Consider the following 15310-nt stretch of genomic DNA (forward strand, 5'->3'; position numbering starts at 1 on the left):
ACGTCAGCGCTTCGGTAGGATCCAGGGCCTTGGGCTGAGAGTAGTGAAGTAGTGCGACAAATGCGCTCACTTAATTCAACCGAAACTGAAGAAGCAAAAATAAGAACATATCAATATCACAGATACTGTATGTTGGAGGTTACCTAGTGCCCGCGATTTTATTCCAGGTGGCTTGTCCACTATTTTCAGCCCCCGTTCAAACCTTTACCCGAAGAGCCAAAACTCGCATCCGGAATTCGTATTCAAGAATCCGACAGAACAAAATTCGCTGCGGCGTCAAAATATACTAGAGTGATGAAATATAGTATCTTGGCTTTGATTGAGAAGAAATCACAATCTATCTGGCAGAAGCAAGCTATAGACATGTAACTTTAAAGGAAAGATATTCTCTAGCACTTTTTAAGGAGATTCTTCACAAGGTATGGTTAGTACTGCGAAAAATCCAATCTACCCAGACTCTATATATGTCTCAATACTCATTCTATTAAGTTACTACTCCCTTCGAAGACCTTTTTATTCCGTAGGATATGATATCCTATCTTTCTATACTAACTATTGTACTCTAAATTCTTTACTCAAGTAGGAAAAAATAGAAATTATCTTATGTCGTTATAGAGGAATAGATAAATATAATTATTTTCGAAGTTGTTGTATTGGAACCTATAGTCAGGCAAGGGAATTGAATAGAACTTAGATAGTATGGGATTCATGTCAGGCTTGAGAAGGAATTGGCCATGAAATCATTTCACTTTACTAAGAGACTGATGGCGAACGAATCATCTGAATGTCCACAGATGGGTCCATCCGCAGAACTTTCAAGGTTTTTATAGGGAGATCATAGTCCACTATTATCTATGTAGGGCTTAGATTAGAAAGAGACACCTGAGAATTCCTGTCTATACGATATCATAGGATCCCGAGAGACAGGAAAATCACTGATGCTCAAACATATATCAATTTGCATCCGCTCGGCGAACGACCCTTGCAATTGTTTCGAGCCACATATTTAGTTATTTCCTATATCCCGACCCAAGAACAAAATGTACGGAATATAGAATAGATTTTGGAGATTAGAATACATGAAACTTATTTTCAGGATGAATCTCCTCCCCCTGGTGCTTGCGCAACTAAGGATGACCTCTCCAAAATGCCTGCCAAAGTTTCCAAAGAATCTAGTACAGTTACAATTTTCTCAGGGGATACGTCGTCCAAATCAATATTATCAAAAAGTTGTTCCAAGAATTCAGCATCCTCATCACAGCCAAGCCTTTCCTAGGTAAGGACCAATACGTCCGTGGCAGCTCATTAAATCTATTCCTAGATTTCCGAAAACAGATCTCAAGAATTTTCTGTTATAAAACAGCAGCACCAACCAGATTTTTCTATAAACAATATTCTATTAACAGTTCCGATAAGTTTTGAAGTATCTAAGGATCCTCCCTACTAATAAATACTTCTCTTAAACTAGAGATTCAAGGCAGTATTAACAATGATATCTTAGAACTAACTAGATCATTACATACTTAATAGAGATCTACAAAACTCTAAAGGAACTAAAGCATATCTAGGTATTTAATACTTAGAGTTTATTAGTAAACATAGTAGATATACCAATAGAGAGTATTAGCCTCACAAAGTTAGCCTTACTCTCTGTACAACAATACCAAACCAAATTAGATGTCAAACACTTCAACATACTCCTCCCCGTAAAGTTTCATCTTTCTTCCAAGTAATTTCGTCATAAAACTTTTTACCTTCTCTTCTTAAATTTATGTAAGATGTATAGATCCAAGCATATCTAAACATACAAGGGCAAAGTAAGAATCCGATCAAGAACACTTATTAAGCTTTCCGCTAGAGATGCAGCAGTTTCTAGTTCATCATTTCTTTAAAGAAAGTCAACCATTAGAGTTAGAGTGTAAGTTATTTCCATATAGTCTATCTAGTCCAAGGATAATCTTCTATCTTTCGAATACTTTGTCTATTGGCAACATTACTTCTCCAGGCAGAAATATGCTTTGCATTTCGGATACAAAGATTCTCATGCTCAAAAGCGTTCGCGGGTGCTTTAGCCCAAATTGATCTCCTTCGCTCTCAATCACTTGTGCTCAAAGTATCATTGCTTCTTCAAGACAGCAAGCAGGCTTAGGCAAGGGGCCGCGTCATCTGTTCAGGTGAAGCGCTGAAGCGGCAAGGGCACTCTCCCAGTAGATCAATCAAAACATTGTGGAACAAAAACATACAACAGCAGGGATTCGCATGTGGTCACCCACCATACTACTAACCTGCCGGCGTGTGGCTTAAGTACGGCTGAGCGGACGGGAAGCCCTGTTCTCCACACCCTATGGTCGTATGTACTAGATATAGCTTAGAATAATCTTATGTACTGACTAGTAGCTCTATTATCGATAAAATCTCTCATAATAACCTCGTTTCGGGTTTTGCGAGATCAAATTTTCATATCCAAGTATGCGAAATTCATAATGGTAGACTTCCCAGCCCCAGGCTTCCCACTAATCAATACTGACAACATATCGTGTTGAGGGAGTGTTGAGCTACGATTCCTAGTCCTGCTGACCCGGAAGCCATGCCCATGTGGAAAAATTTCCTTGCTGTCCTACAGGGCTTTTTTATATATACTGGTCTCCGCCGCCCATCAATTTGCTCGAATCCCAGGGATGTTAGTGTTGTTCGAACTTTTGGCCAGTGAGCTGCGGTAATTGATCCTCAATTAACCCCCACTCGTAGCGCCGAATTGTGATCCCTCAAGTTCATGCTTCCGAAGATCTTTTTCAGTCTTGTTTACTCAGACTATCAACTACAGCCAATTTTTATGGGTCCGATTCAACTATTTGTGGCGGGGAAGCTGAGGTAGAAGTGGGGAAACGCGGCCAGACCGGGCGCCCGGGCCGGGCCTTAGCAGCTTACAGCGGAGGGCCTCGGACTCGGAGCCAATACTTCTACTTGGGCCTCCAATTTCACTATCTTCTTGGTTTTACATTCTACGTTCCATTTTCTTAGCAATTTGAGCACCGATCCCAATTCGGACTATGTATACGTATTTGCAAATTGTAGGGATCATTGCCCACTAGCAACTAACAAGTTCTCCCGGTACAGACTGCGCAGTTCTAGTACGAGTTCAAGCGTCATCACACTGCTAGTTGCATGTTCACCTGCACGCGAGACAGAGGCTACTACATAATCACGCACGCTGGACTGTGAGGACTCGTAAAAGGAGCTGTAAGGTTCACTGCAGTAAACCTATGTTGGGGGGGAACCGCTCTGCGAGAACCTTAATGACCTCATTGGGCTTGGCTTTGTGTGACATTGGTCGTGATCGGCACGAGAATATTTTATAATCGAGAGCTATGAGTCGACATGTCAGGTGTCATCTGGTGGACGCCCTCGCAGGGGAACCAAATTGTTCTTCCCCATCCGCCTCGCTTACACTCTGTTTACACCCCTTCTCATTGGCCCGGATAACCGTTGCCACCGAAATACGGGGGTCCGTGACAAATCTCCAGGGCTAAGCCATGCAGAAGGGCGAGCCATATCTCGAGCTTTGATAGCTTGTGTAACTTGAGATGCATACGAGGTGAAATTTGGGTCCAGATCGACAGCGCCGTAAGCGACATGCAATTTTCCTCCCAGGCATTCCAAGGTTCTCACTTGCAGCCCCGCTTGTAAAAGGACGGTATATAAAGTTTGACGTCCCGTGTCTTCGCCTAGTAGTTTTCGAACTTGAAGCTATCAACTTGAAATCGCATCTACTGATATTCTGGAATTACTCACATTATTTCCATAAATCAGCAATTTTCATACTGGCAATTCAACTTTGATTAATTCAGCAACCTTGAAAAATAACTTCCGTGAAATTACATGGGCAATAATGCTAGAGCCTAGCACAATAAGCCATACCACAGGGGCTGCATATATTTTTGCGGCGATTCTGCCCCTGTGGTTATTTGGATCGTACCTAATTTCTCCCCTGCGCCAGTTTCCTGGCCCATTTCTTGCTGGTATGTTACTTGTACCTAGGTACCTACCTCAAAAATATATATTAAAGTCGTTATATCTGACAAATTTATCTCTCAAGGATGGACTAATTTGTGGCGAATGTTCCATGTCCGGCGAGGAAATTATCATTTGGTGATTCAAAAGTTGCATCAAAAGTATGGCCCTGTGGTGCGAATAGCGCCCAACATCTTGGATCTTGATATCCCTGAGTTGATAAAGACCATCTACAACACTAAAGAGAACTATGTCAAGGTAGATATATTCTAGTACTTCGATGGAAGAACTCTTCTCAAAACTCATTTACGGGATAGAGCTAATGCTCTATTTTCTAGACGGAGTTTTACCACGGTAGCAGTGCTGTGAATAACGGCAAGATCATCTACAATCTATTCAGCGAATGCAAGCCAGAGGTACATTCAGCGCAGAAAAGACCCGTCTCTAAGTACTTTTCTCTGAATGGGATTCTCACCCTCGAGCCCCATATCGACAACATTATTCAGTATTTTTGTCAACGCTTAGACGAGAAATTTGTGGATGGGCCTAACTCTACTCAAATATGCGACCTAGGAGAATGGATAACTTACTGTAAGTCTATTCACGCTATCTAATTCTACAACTTGACCAATGCCATGATTTATTGAAACTCACCGGGTATAGATACCTGGGACGTTGTTGGCCAAGCTACGTTTAGTCAACCCATCGGATACCTAGAAAAAGGCTACGACTTTGATGGCACACTGGGCACGGCCAATATTGCTATGGATTATTTCACCTTAGTCGGACAGATGCCAATACTGGATCATCTACTGGACAAGAACCCAATTTATAAGCTTGGGCCGCCTTCTTTCGGCACCATAACCAATATCTCGGTCCAACATTTGGTTGACCGTCTGCAGGCGCCGATGCCTCATACCATGACTCAGAGAAGCCGGACTTCTTAGATAAATTCATCGAGGCAAAGGAAAATTTCCCAGACGTTGTGGATGATACGCTGATCATTTCTTGGTTAATGGTCATTATGATTGCTGGAGCGGACACCACGGCCATCACCCTCAATGCGGCATTATACTACTCATTAAAACAACCAAGTGTTTGGCAGCGGCTCAGGTCAGAAATTCCCGTCCACGATTCTAATTCATCCTCAACGACGTCCTACAAGGATTCTAGGACGTTCCCATACTTGAATGCTGTTGTCCGCGAGGCTTTGAGATGCCATCCGGGCGTTGCCATGATTCTTGAACGATACGTACCAAATGGAGGTCTTAACCTCCCCGATGGACGTCATGTTCCGGCCAATTGCGTAGTTGGAATGAATCCCTACGTTGTCGGGCGGAATGAGTCAGTATTTGGGGAGGATGCTGAGACATTCCGTCCTGAGCGATGGCTTCGCGACGAGAAACGGGAGACTGAAGACGAATTCCAGGAACGCCTTCGACTAATGAACAATACTGATCTAGCATTCGGAGGCGGGAGCCGTATTTGTATCGGCAAGCACCTGGGTCTTGTGGAGGTGTATAAGGTTCTTGCAACCCTTATTTCTCGCTATGATATAAGTTTTGTCGATCCGACTAAGGAATGGTCGACCCACAATAGCTTCTTCGTGCGACAGACTGGGATCGAAGTGAAGCTATCCCGTCGTACATAGTTTATTTTCGTTGACCACATTGTTACTACTGTTTGCGTATAGCCTCGGGCCAAAAAGGCCCTTGCCAGACATAAAGTCTCCTAGTATATATTATGCAGGAACACTTCCTGCTCTCGGGATATCACAAACTTTCCATCCATTAACCTTAAGTGAACAATGGTTTTATCTTTCTTGGCAATTTCCAACTGTTAATGCTTTTCGTCAAATATTAGATCCCGTGCTGCTACTCGATGCGAAGTACACAGAGAACTGCTACGCAATAATGGTGCGAAGTGAAAAAAAAAACCGTGGAAGCTGGTTATAGAGGCTTAATGAGCATAAACACTTTTTTCGAGATTCATTGTCCCGAGGTCGGACAACACCTGGGCATTCTGTGTTTGGCCTCGAGCGGGGAACAGGGTGACGCGGGTGCTTCGAGCAGTGGTAACCTTGGAAGTAAGTGGACAGCCTAGCTACCTCTTGAGCGCAAGCGGGAACCGTGATCCATCGATCTAAAAAGGATTGACGGTGTCACTCAGTATGCAGAACTCTACAGCTTAGAGTCGATTCTGCAGGTGGCCACATGTCAGCTTGACGTCAAAGTGTTGACTACAATGGAAAGTATAATTGAATTCTGGACGAAAGACCGGTCATGCAGGGCGTCCTTTATGGAGATACAATGGATTTCCTTACTGACAAATCTCTCAGTCGAGTTTCTCAAGCCACTCTTCCTCCAGAGCTCATATATGCCGCTACGGGCTGAGCTTGACAATTTGAGGAAGGCATCGGAAAATATGGAGCGGACGATTCAATTGTGCAATCAAAAAAGATTAGCGCAGGTGGCAGATGGGGTCAAAGGATCACTGGCCATGATGTATGAATTCAAAAGGAGCTTAAACAGTTCTTTGCGTTTCAATATATGAATACAAAATGTGCGTAAGGGTCCGTGTGCGGCAACTTCGAAACGACCGCTGAGTTTGCATAACCACAGGGTTCCGAGAAACTTGGCTACAGAAACTAACAGCCCTTGATCGTCCAATCGCTAGACCCGCGACCATGTATCACCACGAAGGAAATCCTAAAATACTTGGGGGGGGGATACACCATCGCTTTTGACGTCCTCGGGTGAGGGACCCTCCCATCTTCTCCAGCAAGTCCTACAAGCCGGATTTTCTATGGCAGATGAGGACCAGCACCGGGCCACGTGGGCAATGTCTGATCCCAAAGTGTACGAAAGGTTCAAATCACGAAGATCACGCGCGCTCGTAATAAACGGCAATTGCGCTGTCCAGCGAATAAGCCCACTTTCGTTTTTCTGCGCTCTGCTGATCCAAAGCTTGCAAAGCCTGAAGAGTATCATCGTCATACATCACTTTTGTGGATTGCAAACGACTGATAATTTATTCGAGAACAAAGAGCCGGGCGCCTCGGCAATAATCAAAACACTAGTATATCAACTCGCCATGCAGTGGAAAGTAGGGACATTCGAATGTCTCAGTTCAGATGACGTGCAGGCCTTTAAAATTTTTGGGTCAATTATGACTGAAGATTTCCTCTTCTCAATAGTTTCAAAGATGGTGAAAGCTTTGGCCCGGCGTCAGCCAATTTTCATCATCATCGACGGGTTCAATTACTACGAAACACAGAATCTTTGCGACAAAATGAAGAAATTCGTCAAGAGGCTTGTCAAACTGCTTATCACTAGTACCACTCGGATACTAGATGTTAGCACATATCTCAAGAATGATGAGAAGTTACTGGTGCCTGCTGACCCACCTCCACGAACCCTGGCAGCGGCAGACCAACAGCTGAAGCGAATGTTCACTTTCAGTCGTTCTTCGAAAAAGCATTAACACACGCACACACACTACGTGCCCGAGAGCCAAATATAGTCTATTCTAGACCGTCCTTAAGTCGTTGAGGATTCGGCATGGGGCTGGTGATCCCATCCAAGCCCAATTAAGCCCAAATCAACATATTGAGATAAACAAGAGCCGGAACAGATGATCTTAACCAAAGAAACCAGCAAAAATAAAAGAGAAAAAACATACAACAGATATTGTCTGTTGATGGTCACCTAGTGCCCACGATTTTGTCTTCGGCGGCTTGTCCCCTACTAGCTATTAGGAGCCTCTTTAGCCCTTTTACCTGAGAGGCCGAAACTGACCTACAAAAGTCGTCTTTGTAAATTCTGACAGGAAAGGATTGACAAGGTACTATAACGCAGATACGAGATTAAATGACTACATTAGAGGAGGCTACAATATCTTAGAGCGTAAACTAGTAAAGACTCAAATTAGTGTTCGACATGCGATTATAAGAAAACATCTGAAAAGACTCAGCAATCTATAACCGGTATTCCGAAAAGCCAGGTCCTCCAATATAACTATCAATCTAGCTAAGGACACCCGAGGACAAGAAATTTAAAGAAGATGACAATGATAACAATTCAGCTACAAAGTAAGCTGTCCAGAGCAGGAAGTAGGTTATGGCTACATCAAGAATTCATCAATCTCATAATTAAAGCCTGTGGATCAGGCTTTCGGAGGAGGGGATAATGTAACGAACGTGGCATGACTGGGTCACGTAGACCAGGTCCCCATTTGATGCATGGCCTTAGTCTGAGAGCTTCTTTCTCTTCTTCCTTTCTACAGCTTTATCACTTCCTGCTGGAACCTGAGGTATCTGGCTTTTAGGACCTATACCAGGCTTAGCCATTCCGTCACCACAGCATGTAGTTAGCAGATGGCTTCCATAGCATCTATCGATCACCATCTCTCATCCCATCCAGCCCCTGTATCTTGAACTTCCGTCTAATACTATGCGGTATTCCATCATTTCGAATTCCTACAATGTCGAAAGGTCCAAGGTGGGGGTTCTTGTCGAAAATCTAGATGTTAAATTGGTACAGCTTTAGCGCTGTAAACTTGAATATGCCATACAATATGAGATTAATCGTCTCATCTACCTCGATTTGACGGGCCCACTAAACTTCTCAGGGAATCAGCTGTGAGGCATAAATTAGTTGGTGCTAAATGGCCCCTCCGTAGCAGCGAGATAATCTTTTGGCACCTGTAATGCCACGCACAGGAAAGGTGGCTATGTGCAGATACGAGAAGCCTCTGGGCGGAATGCTTCGATTCAATAATCATGGGATTCAATTTATTTGGGCAGGTCAATGCGACCCTATCATGACTCAGGGCTATTCTCACCCAGATCCCCAGTCGACAAAAGCAAAAGGGTGGTAAACTCGCGAAGACTCCTGGGCATTATCATGAGCCGGTCGAAAGGGCGATTTGGACTCTCCTAATAGGATGATTATCTCCTGATCTTGCAGTCTCGAAGCCTCGGCTACACTGGTGGTGGTAGTAGTAGGTATAAACGATCTTTTACACTGACCCTTCGCCGGAAGTTGATCGTAAATCTCGCCAACAGACTGTGAGCGGATTCATTTTTCGTACATGTCCCCAGTCTGGTTTCCAATGTTTACGGGAGGGGGCTCATAAACTTGAAAGCCTCACCCAATAGATCGAGAACGGATTCGCTTTAGGTTTAGTGGTTAAATCTATTTTTATTTTGCAGCGATTCGGTTATTGAATAGAGCCACCAAGGGATATATTATCCCCATGCCCAGGTGACATGTAGACGGACTAAAGCACGCCATATTTTTGCACGAATAACCTACTAGATAGATGTGGACTAGCTGGAGCGCTAGTTGAGAAAAGGGGCGATGACCCCTTGTGTTGCCCAGGACAGGTTCAGAAAGTGCCGGTGGGTACAGACTTCGGGATTAGCCGTCTCTGGCGAATAAGGCTGCTCGGGAGCCCCGAAGGCCTTGCATATAACATCCAATCGGGCTATCTGCCAGGGCTTGCCAAAGGCTCGTGTTGTCCTATTTCCACTGAGAGTCATCAGCTAGTGGGGACGCTTAGGTGGAGCGGAGAATGCAGATGATGGGCATCTTTATCTCACGCTTGTACCATTTTCTGTTCTATAAAAGGCAAAGCGTCATCCAATGAGCCGCAAAACCGCCAAAGGCTGATCAGCCCCCTCCTCGCCCGGGCGCTACTAGACGGGTCCCTTTCTCACTTTTACCCACCCGGGGCAGGCACTTTCATCCTTGGAACTTATTCCGGGACAATATACCTAGGTATTTTATCTCTACATGAACGCCACCGAGTAACTATTGATGAGTATAAGACCCTATGTGTTTCCCTATTGCATGAAATTCTTGAAAGCTGAATGTTCCCTGAACTACCGACATCTTCTCTCAGATAGATAAAGTTTATATTGATACGTTTTTACGATGGCCAGTTCAATCGAACTATGCGAAAAGTGTGAAGCGATGCCATGGACTGTCCTTTGCTCCTGCGGTAATGAATATTGCGAGGAATGCTTCCAGGGGCACCTCAATAGAAAAAGGACGCATAAAAGAAGCAACCGAATGGCAGAGGACGCCTGGAACTGGATCTCCGGGAAGCTTGCTCATCTGACCAGCACACCCCAAACTCAATTTAAGGACGACGAAGCCACCAAATGGTTTGGTCTCTGTGTAGAGACCAACCGACAGAGAGACCGTCTCACATCAATCGTCGAAACCAAACGTCTTCAGGAGCTCATGACAATATCTCTCCATTACCGTGAGAGCAGTCCAAAACGCCAGTTTCCTAGCATCACATCCTTTGTTGGAGAGACTGGTGCAGGAAAATCCACACTGAGTATGCCACTGCCCTGCGACCATCGATAGTCTTTATATGGACCCACACTAACTCACTATCCTGTTGTCATGCACCGTAGTCCGGTCCATGATCCATGGCTCCAAAGAAGCTGAAAAATTCCGCCCCCTCGAAGCACCAGTGCCTGGAGCTGTGAATGGAAACTCTGCCATCTTCTCAACAACCGGGGAGGTCAACCTCTACTTTGACCCTACTACTTTCGGGACTGAGGCACCAACCTTCTACGCGGACTGCGAGGGGATGATGGGGACCGAGCCGCTCGCGGCCCAACATCAGAAAGAGTGGGCAAGACAGGGGAAAAGATATCCTGTTGCTGCGAAGGACGGTAAATACATGGATCGTCGTACTGCTGTCCAGAGTCTCTATCCTCGGTTCCTGTACATCTTCAGCGATGTCGTTTGCTACGTTACAAGAAATCATAAAACCTGGGCGGACTCTGCCCTCCGACTGCTTGAGTGGTCCATGATTGGCGCACAAAACACCATCAACCAACATGCACTTCCGGCCCTAATCATTATCTTAAATGGACCGACATTGGAAAATGAAGAATGGCTCTCTGGGCATCCCGACGCTGCCACAGAGGACTTTTTCTCCGCTATCGAGAAGGAAATTAGTGAAAACAACTACTTGCGAAATCTAGCAAACAAGGTGAGTATTCTACCTGTTCCTTCATATTTATATAGCTAAATCCAGTGCCACGTAAATAGTACGAGCAGAAGACGATGAAAAAGCTCTTTAGCCGAAGCTTCTCGAGTGTCTACGTGCATTATGTGCCGCTCGAAGGATACAAGTCAGGAACAACTGACTCTGTAATAAGGCAGACCAAGAAGCTTGCGCACCGAATTCGTAAGGATTCACAACGTGTACAGTCAATGAGAGCCGATTCCTGGACCAGGTTCGACACCCGACAGCTATCCTTGATTGGCCATTACGCCTTCACTCATCTAGCATCCGGCAACACCGACCCATTCGATTTCGGCCAGTGTAGGCAACAAGTATCTATCCCTGAATCCACAGAAGAGCACTTTTCAGAGGCTCTTAGCTACTGCCTGGAAGGTCATATAGCGGAAAAGTTCCAAGCCGCTGGGAAAGTTTTGGCCTCGAATCTACTAAGACAAACAATTAAGGAGGAGAAGAAGAGTTAGTTCATCTCCCTTTGCTTTTGTTTTATCTGCCTTCCTTCCTCCTCTTTTGTCACTCTTTTTCGTATAATGATTTATGAGCGAGAGGGCCCTTCTTTAAACTAAATTTACTACTAGACGCGGTGTTACTCCCCTCTGTCGTATTCAATAAGGATATCCAGTCTCTTTGCAGCAGAGCCGTTTCCCATTTTCTCCAGCAGAACGTCCAATGTGCCTTTGTTGACCCAGAGAGTGGCCAAAGGTGCGTAAACACTCAAATTGGTCACGCACAGGGCCATCAAAGCAAATCTGGCGGATTGCTCAAAGAAGGATTGTTCATGAGTCCCGGTTTTGATTCAAAGAGCTTCCTTGCTACTGTTGAGGCCGCGGTTCATCAAGTAATGTCAGATATCCACTCTAAGGCGCCGTCAAGCCGAAGCCAATGGCGCAGTTATGCAGCTGAAATCCATCGGGGACACTTAGAGGAGCTTCGGTTGCTGAATGGCTTCCCGCGTATCATTGACGGCTCTATTATGCAAGATATCAGACAGACAAATGTCTGCTATGGTTGCTTCTTCGGGCGGCCAGAGTACCGGCTCCCGTGTGACCATGTCATCTGTGAGTACTGTGTCCAGGACTTTGACGACACTCCTATGGACAAGCGCTATCCTGGCTGGTTTGTTCATCATAGCTGCATCATCTGCCAAGCGACCAACGACAAGTGGCCATACAAAGCTCAAATCAAACCCGATCTGGCTGGGGTGCGAGTACTATCCTTAGATGGTGGTGGTGTCCGTGGAATTGTTGAAATTACCACTCTCCTTCGACTCGAGAGCCAAGTAGGCTTGGGGATTCCTCTAAGCCAACTTTTTGACTTCATAATTGGTACTAGTGCCGGTACGTAGTATCTGTGTCTATCCGCACCTAAATAATACTCATGCAGCACAGGTGGCATCATCGCTCTTGGTCTTGGTGTCGAGAGTCTTGAAGTGAAGGAATGCAGGCGTCGCTTCTATCTATTTGTCCGAAATGGGTTTTGCCACAAGACCTGGACGAAGGCTCGTGGCGTTAGCTGGGTAGCTAGGTGGTTTCGAGGCTCCATATATCACACCGAGCAACTTGAATCCGCTCTTCGCAGCGTATTCGCACCAGGCCCCGGTTGCGAGTCTACTCAGCTTTATGGGCTACGGCACCCCTGTCGAGTCGCTGTTACCACAACCGTCGGTGTTGATCTCAAGCTTATCGCCAACTATCACCCTGGAGGCACTGGACATTATGTCGATTCGCGTATGGATGACTGGAGAGCGTAAGTCTTCATTCACTGGCCCCCTTCACCAAAGTACATCAAATCAGGCAATTAACAAATCCAGGGCCCGTTGTACTTCGGCCGCACCAATGTATTTCGAAGGAGCTTTGCAGTCGGATGACGTCTATTGGGATGGTGGGTTAAAGGCGAATAACCCGATTCAGGATGCTGTGAGTGAGTCCAAAACCATCTGGGGCAAGAATATCAACTTCGATTTACTTCTGTCTGTCGGATGCGGGAAAGCAGATGGACCTGCTAAACAACCAAATTCTTGGCACCTTGTTCCAGAGTCCCTTGTCAATCTCGTAAGGACTCTTTTCAGCACGATGGACGGCCAAGCAGCGTGGAACACATTCGGGAAGACGGCCGACGATAGATTATTAGGCCGAGCTACAAGGTTGAATGTGAAGCTTTCTGAGCAGCCAAAATTGGACGACATTGGGAAAATCCACGAGATGCAACAGGTTGCGGCGGGTCACGAATTCTACAGCGAGTCGAAATCTTCATCTTCAATTTTTGAACCGATTCTAGGTCAGGCACCAAATGACACACTGCAGTGTCTCGCAGTTCGGTTGCGGGCGAGCCTGTTTTTCTTCAAAATGATATACATGGAAGATGAACAGGGATCAGTCGTCATTCGGGGATGGATATGCTGCCGATTACCTCCTGACAACCCGGGATTCAAAGCCCTTATCAAGATGACAAGGGGCTTCTACGTGAACGATGAGCAGTTACTACCATTGTCCAAATTATGGCCAGAAGGAAAAACAACCCCCTTCAAACCTAGCGTCCTCATCCATGCATCCAAGGAGAGCATAGATGGCCCTGTTCGAATTGACGTGGACTTTCACGAGCCCTACAGAGCCGCGATCAGTGGATTTCCCATGACACTCAAGGCGCTTCTCGATTATGGCAACGAGAATTCGGATAACCTCCAGGCTGCCCAGGCTTTTGAACAGGAATGAGTGATGGTCAATATCGACTAAATGAACAAACGTTGGCATTTTCATTTCATTTTCTCCCTTGTAGGTCATGAATATTATAATGATCTAATCTTGATTACCATATTCGTCCTCTTAGATCATAGCGTGTTTTTAACTTGTAATAAATTATCAAAAAGCTGTCATAGCTAAAATCGGTACTTCCCTGACCAGAGAGTGAGCGAATTGAATTATTTAAGCTTTGCGGCCCCCTAAGATTAGAGTTCAAGAGCCCTGGAGGTCTTTATTAATTGCAGGCTAAACCAGACACATAGCCACCGTTTTTCTCATTTTCTCTTGGGGCGATATAAGCTCGAATAGTACTGCTTCACGACATCCACGACATTCACGTATATTGAGGCCCTTTTTGAAGAAGATACGCCGGTAGCATATTCTGATTGAGAATTTCAGAGGGTCGTAAGCTACATTATCCTATCCCAGGAACGAGGCAATGTGATAGGGATGGTATGTGATGATAAAGAACGCGGCAGGTTCAGCCAAGCGACAATTTCATCCGTTCAGTGTCAGGTTAAGGGCTGAATAGACTGAAGAATGAAGCGATAAGCGTAGCTCAACAAATAATAAAAAAAAGTTTAAGCAAAAATATTAAAACAAAAACAAAACATACAAAAGATATTGTATGTCAGTGGTAACCAAGCGCCCACGATTATTTTCTAGGCGGCTCGCCACCCTATTAGGCGCCCTTCAGCCCATCGCCTAAAGAGCTCAATTTGGCATCTGAAAGCCGCATTCGAATATTTTAGTAGGGTATATAAATAGCAAGACGCTAAAGTATACCCAAGCAGATAAAATAGATAGATTTTCTTCTCTTGATTGGCCTATAATTATATTTATCTAGCTACTACAAGTAATTCATACTTAGGTATTTCTTTTCTAGTCTCTATTATAAGAACGGGGAATGTAGGGCTTATTACCCGATCACGGCTAAAAGAGGAATCATATCATCAAAGGACAGAATACCGTAATGCGATACCCTGCCCCCTCATTGGAAATACGCTAGATAGCCATGTGAGCTTTGCAAAGGATAATGGCCTTAGGGAGATACCTTGATTCCTTCAATTTTCTTCGCGCATCAGCTTTTCAATATCTCTAGTCGAAGCAGGATCTAGCCCGTTCCGTACATCCAACCTTCTTGCCTAATCGCCCGTCATGATATTTACAGAGCTAGCAGCTACTTGGCTAATTAAAGATTCCGATAAGTTTACTTATAAGTAGTATCCATAGGTTTTATGATAATCATAGAGACTAAATAATAAATCTATAGTCAAGGTTCCAGCTTTGAACATGTAGAAAAGGGCCATCATAAGGCAGTAGAACAGGAGATATCACTAATGCTAAATGAGTTAATACTCCAAACATCAATAATAATGATAAGCAAGTTGGCCTTTGGAATATTATTAACAATCATAAAATGCTTAGTATTCTGAATTTTCCTGATATATCAACTCTACCTTTGCAACGGACTGGTATTTTTACCATTCGTGGGTGCCTCATGCCTACGGCAC

At 44.8% G+C, this 15310-nt stretch overlaps 5 protein-coding genes across 5 annotated transcripts; all 5 read left to right on the forward strand.

Moving 5' to 3' along the window:
- Positions 1 to 4116: 4116 nt before the first annotated feature.
- N7533_008514 (cytochrome P450) lies at positions 4117 to 5662 on the forward strand (the record flags this gene model as incomplete). The annotated part of the gene is made up of 3 exons (XM_057105164.1): positions 4117 to 4269; positions 4350 to 4602; positions 4914 to 5662. The coding sequence occupies 3 exons, from the start codon at positions 4117 to 4119 to the stop codon at positions 5660 to 5662; spliced, it is 1155 nt and encodes a 384-aa protein (XP_056956613.1).
- A 1553-nt stretch (positions 5663 to 7215) lies between these two features.
- Positions 7216 to 7494, forward strand: N7533_008515 (uncharacterized protein; the record flags this gene model as incomplete). Its single annotated transcript, XM_057105165.1, has 1 exon — positions 7216 to 7494. The coding sequence occupies one exon, from the start codon at positions 7216 to 7218 to the stop codon at positions 7492 to 7494; it is 279 nt and encodes a 92-aa protein (XP_056956614.1).
- Positions 7495 to 10085: 2591 nt separating this feature from the next.
- On the forward strand, positions 10086 to 10388 carry N7533_008516 (uncharacterized protein; the record flags this gene model as incomplete). Its single annotated transcript, XM_057105166.1, has 1 exon — positions 10086 to 10388. The coding sequence occupies one exon, from the start codon at positions 10086 to 10088 to the stop codon at positions 10386 to 10388; it is 303 nt and encodes a 100-aa protein (XP_056956615.1).
- A 58-nt stretch (positions 10389 to 10446) lies between these two features.
- N7533_008517 (uncharacterized protein) lies at positions 10447 to 11522 on the forward strand (the record flags this gene model as incomplete). The annotated part of the gene is made up of 2 exons (XM_057105167.1): positions 10447 to 11025; positions 11199 to 11522. 2 exons carry the CDS (start codon positions 10447 to 10449, stop codon positions 11520 to 11522), a joined length of 903 nt encoding a protein of 300 aa, XP_056956616.1.
- A 377-nt stretch (positions 11523 to 11899) lies between these two features.
- Positions 11900 to 13769, forward strand: N7533_008518 (uncharacterized protein; the record flags this gene model as incomplete). Its single annotated transcript, XM_057105168.1, has 3 exons — positions 11900 to 12395; positions 12447 to 12804; positions 12869 to 13769. The coding sequence occupies 3 exons, from the start codon at positions 11900 to 11902 to the stop codon at positions 13767 to 13769; spliced, it is 1755 nt and encodes a 584-aa protein (XP_056956617.1).
- Between the last annotated feature and the right edge of the window lie 1541 nt (positions 13770 to 15310).

The sequence above is a fragment of the Penicillium manginii genome, assembly GCF_028828005.1.
Source record: "Penicillium manginii strain IBT 31320 chromosome Unknown utg000006l:1.0-4164085.0:1.0-4166146.0, whole genome shotgun sequence".
Classification (NCBI taxonomy): domain Eukaryota; kingdom Fungi; phylum Ascomycota; class Eurotiomycetes; order Eurotiales; family Aspergillaceae; genus Penicillium; species Penicillium manginii.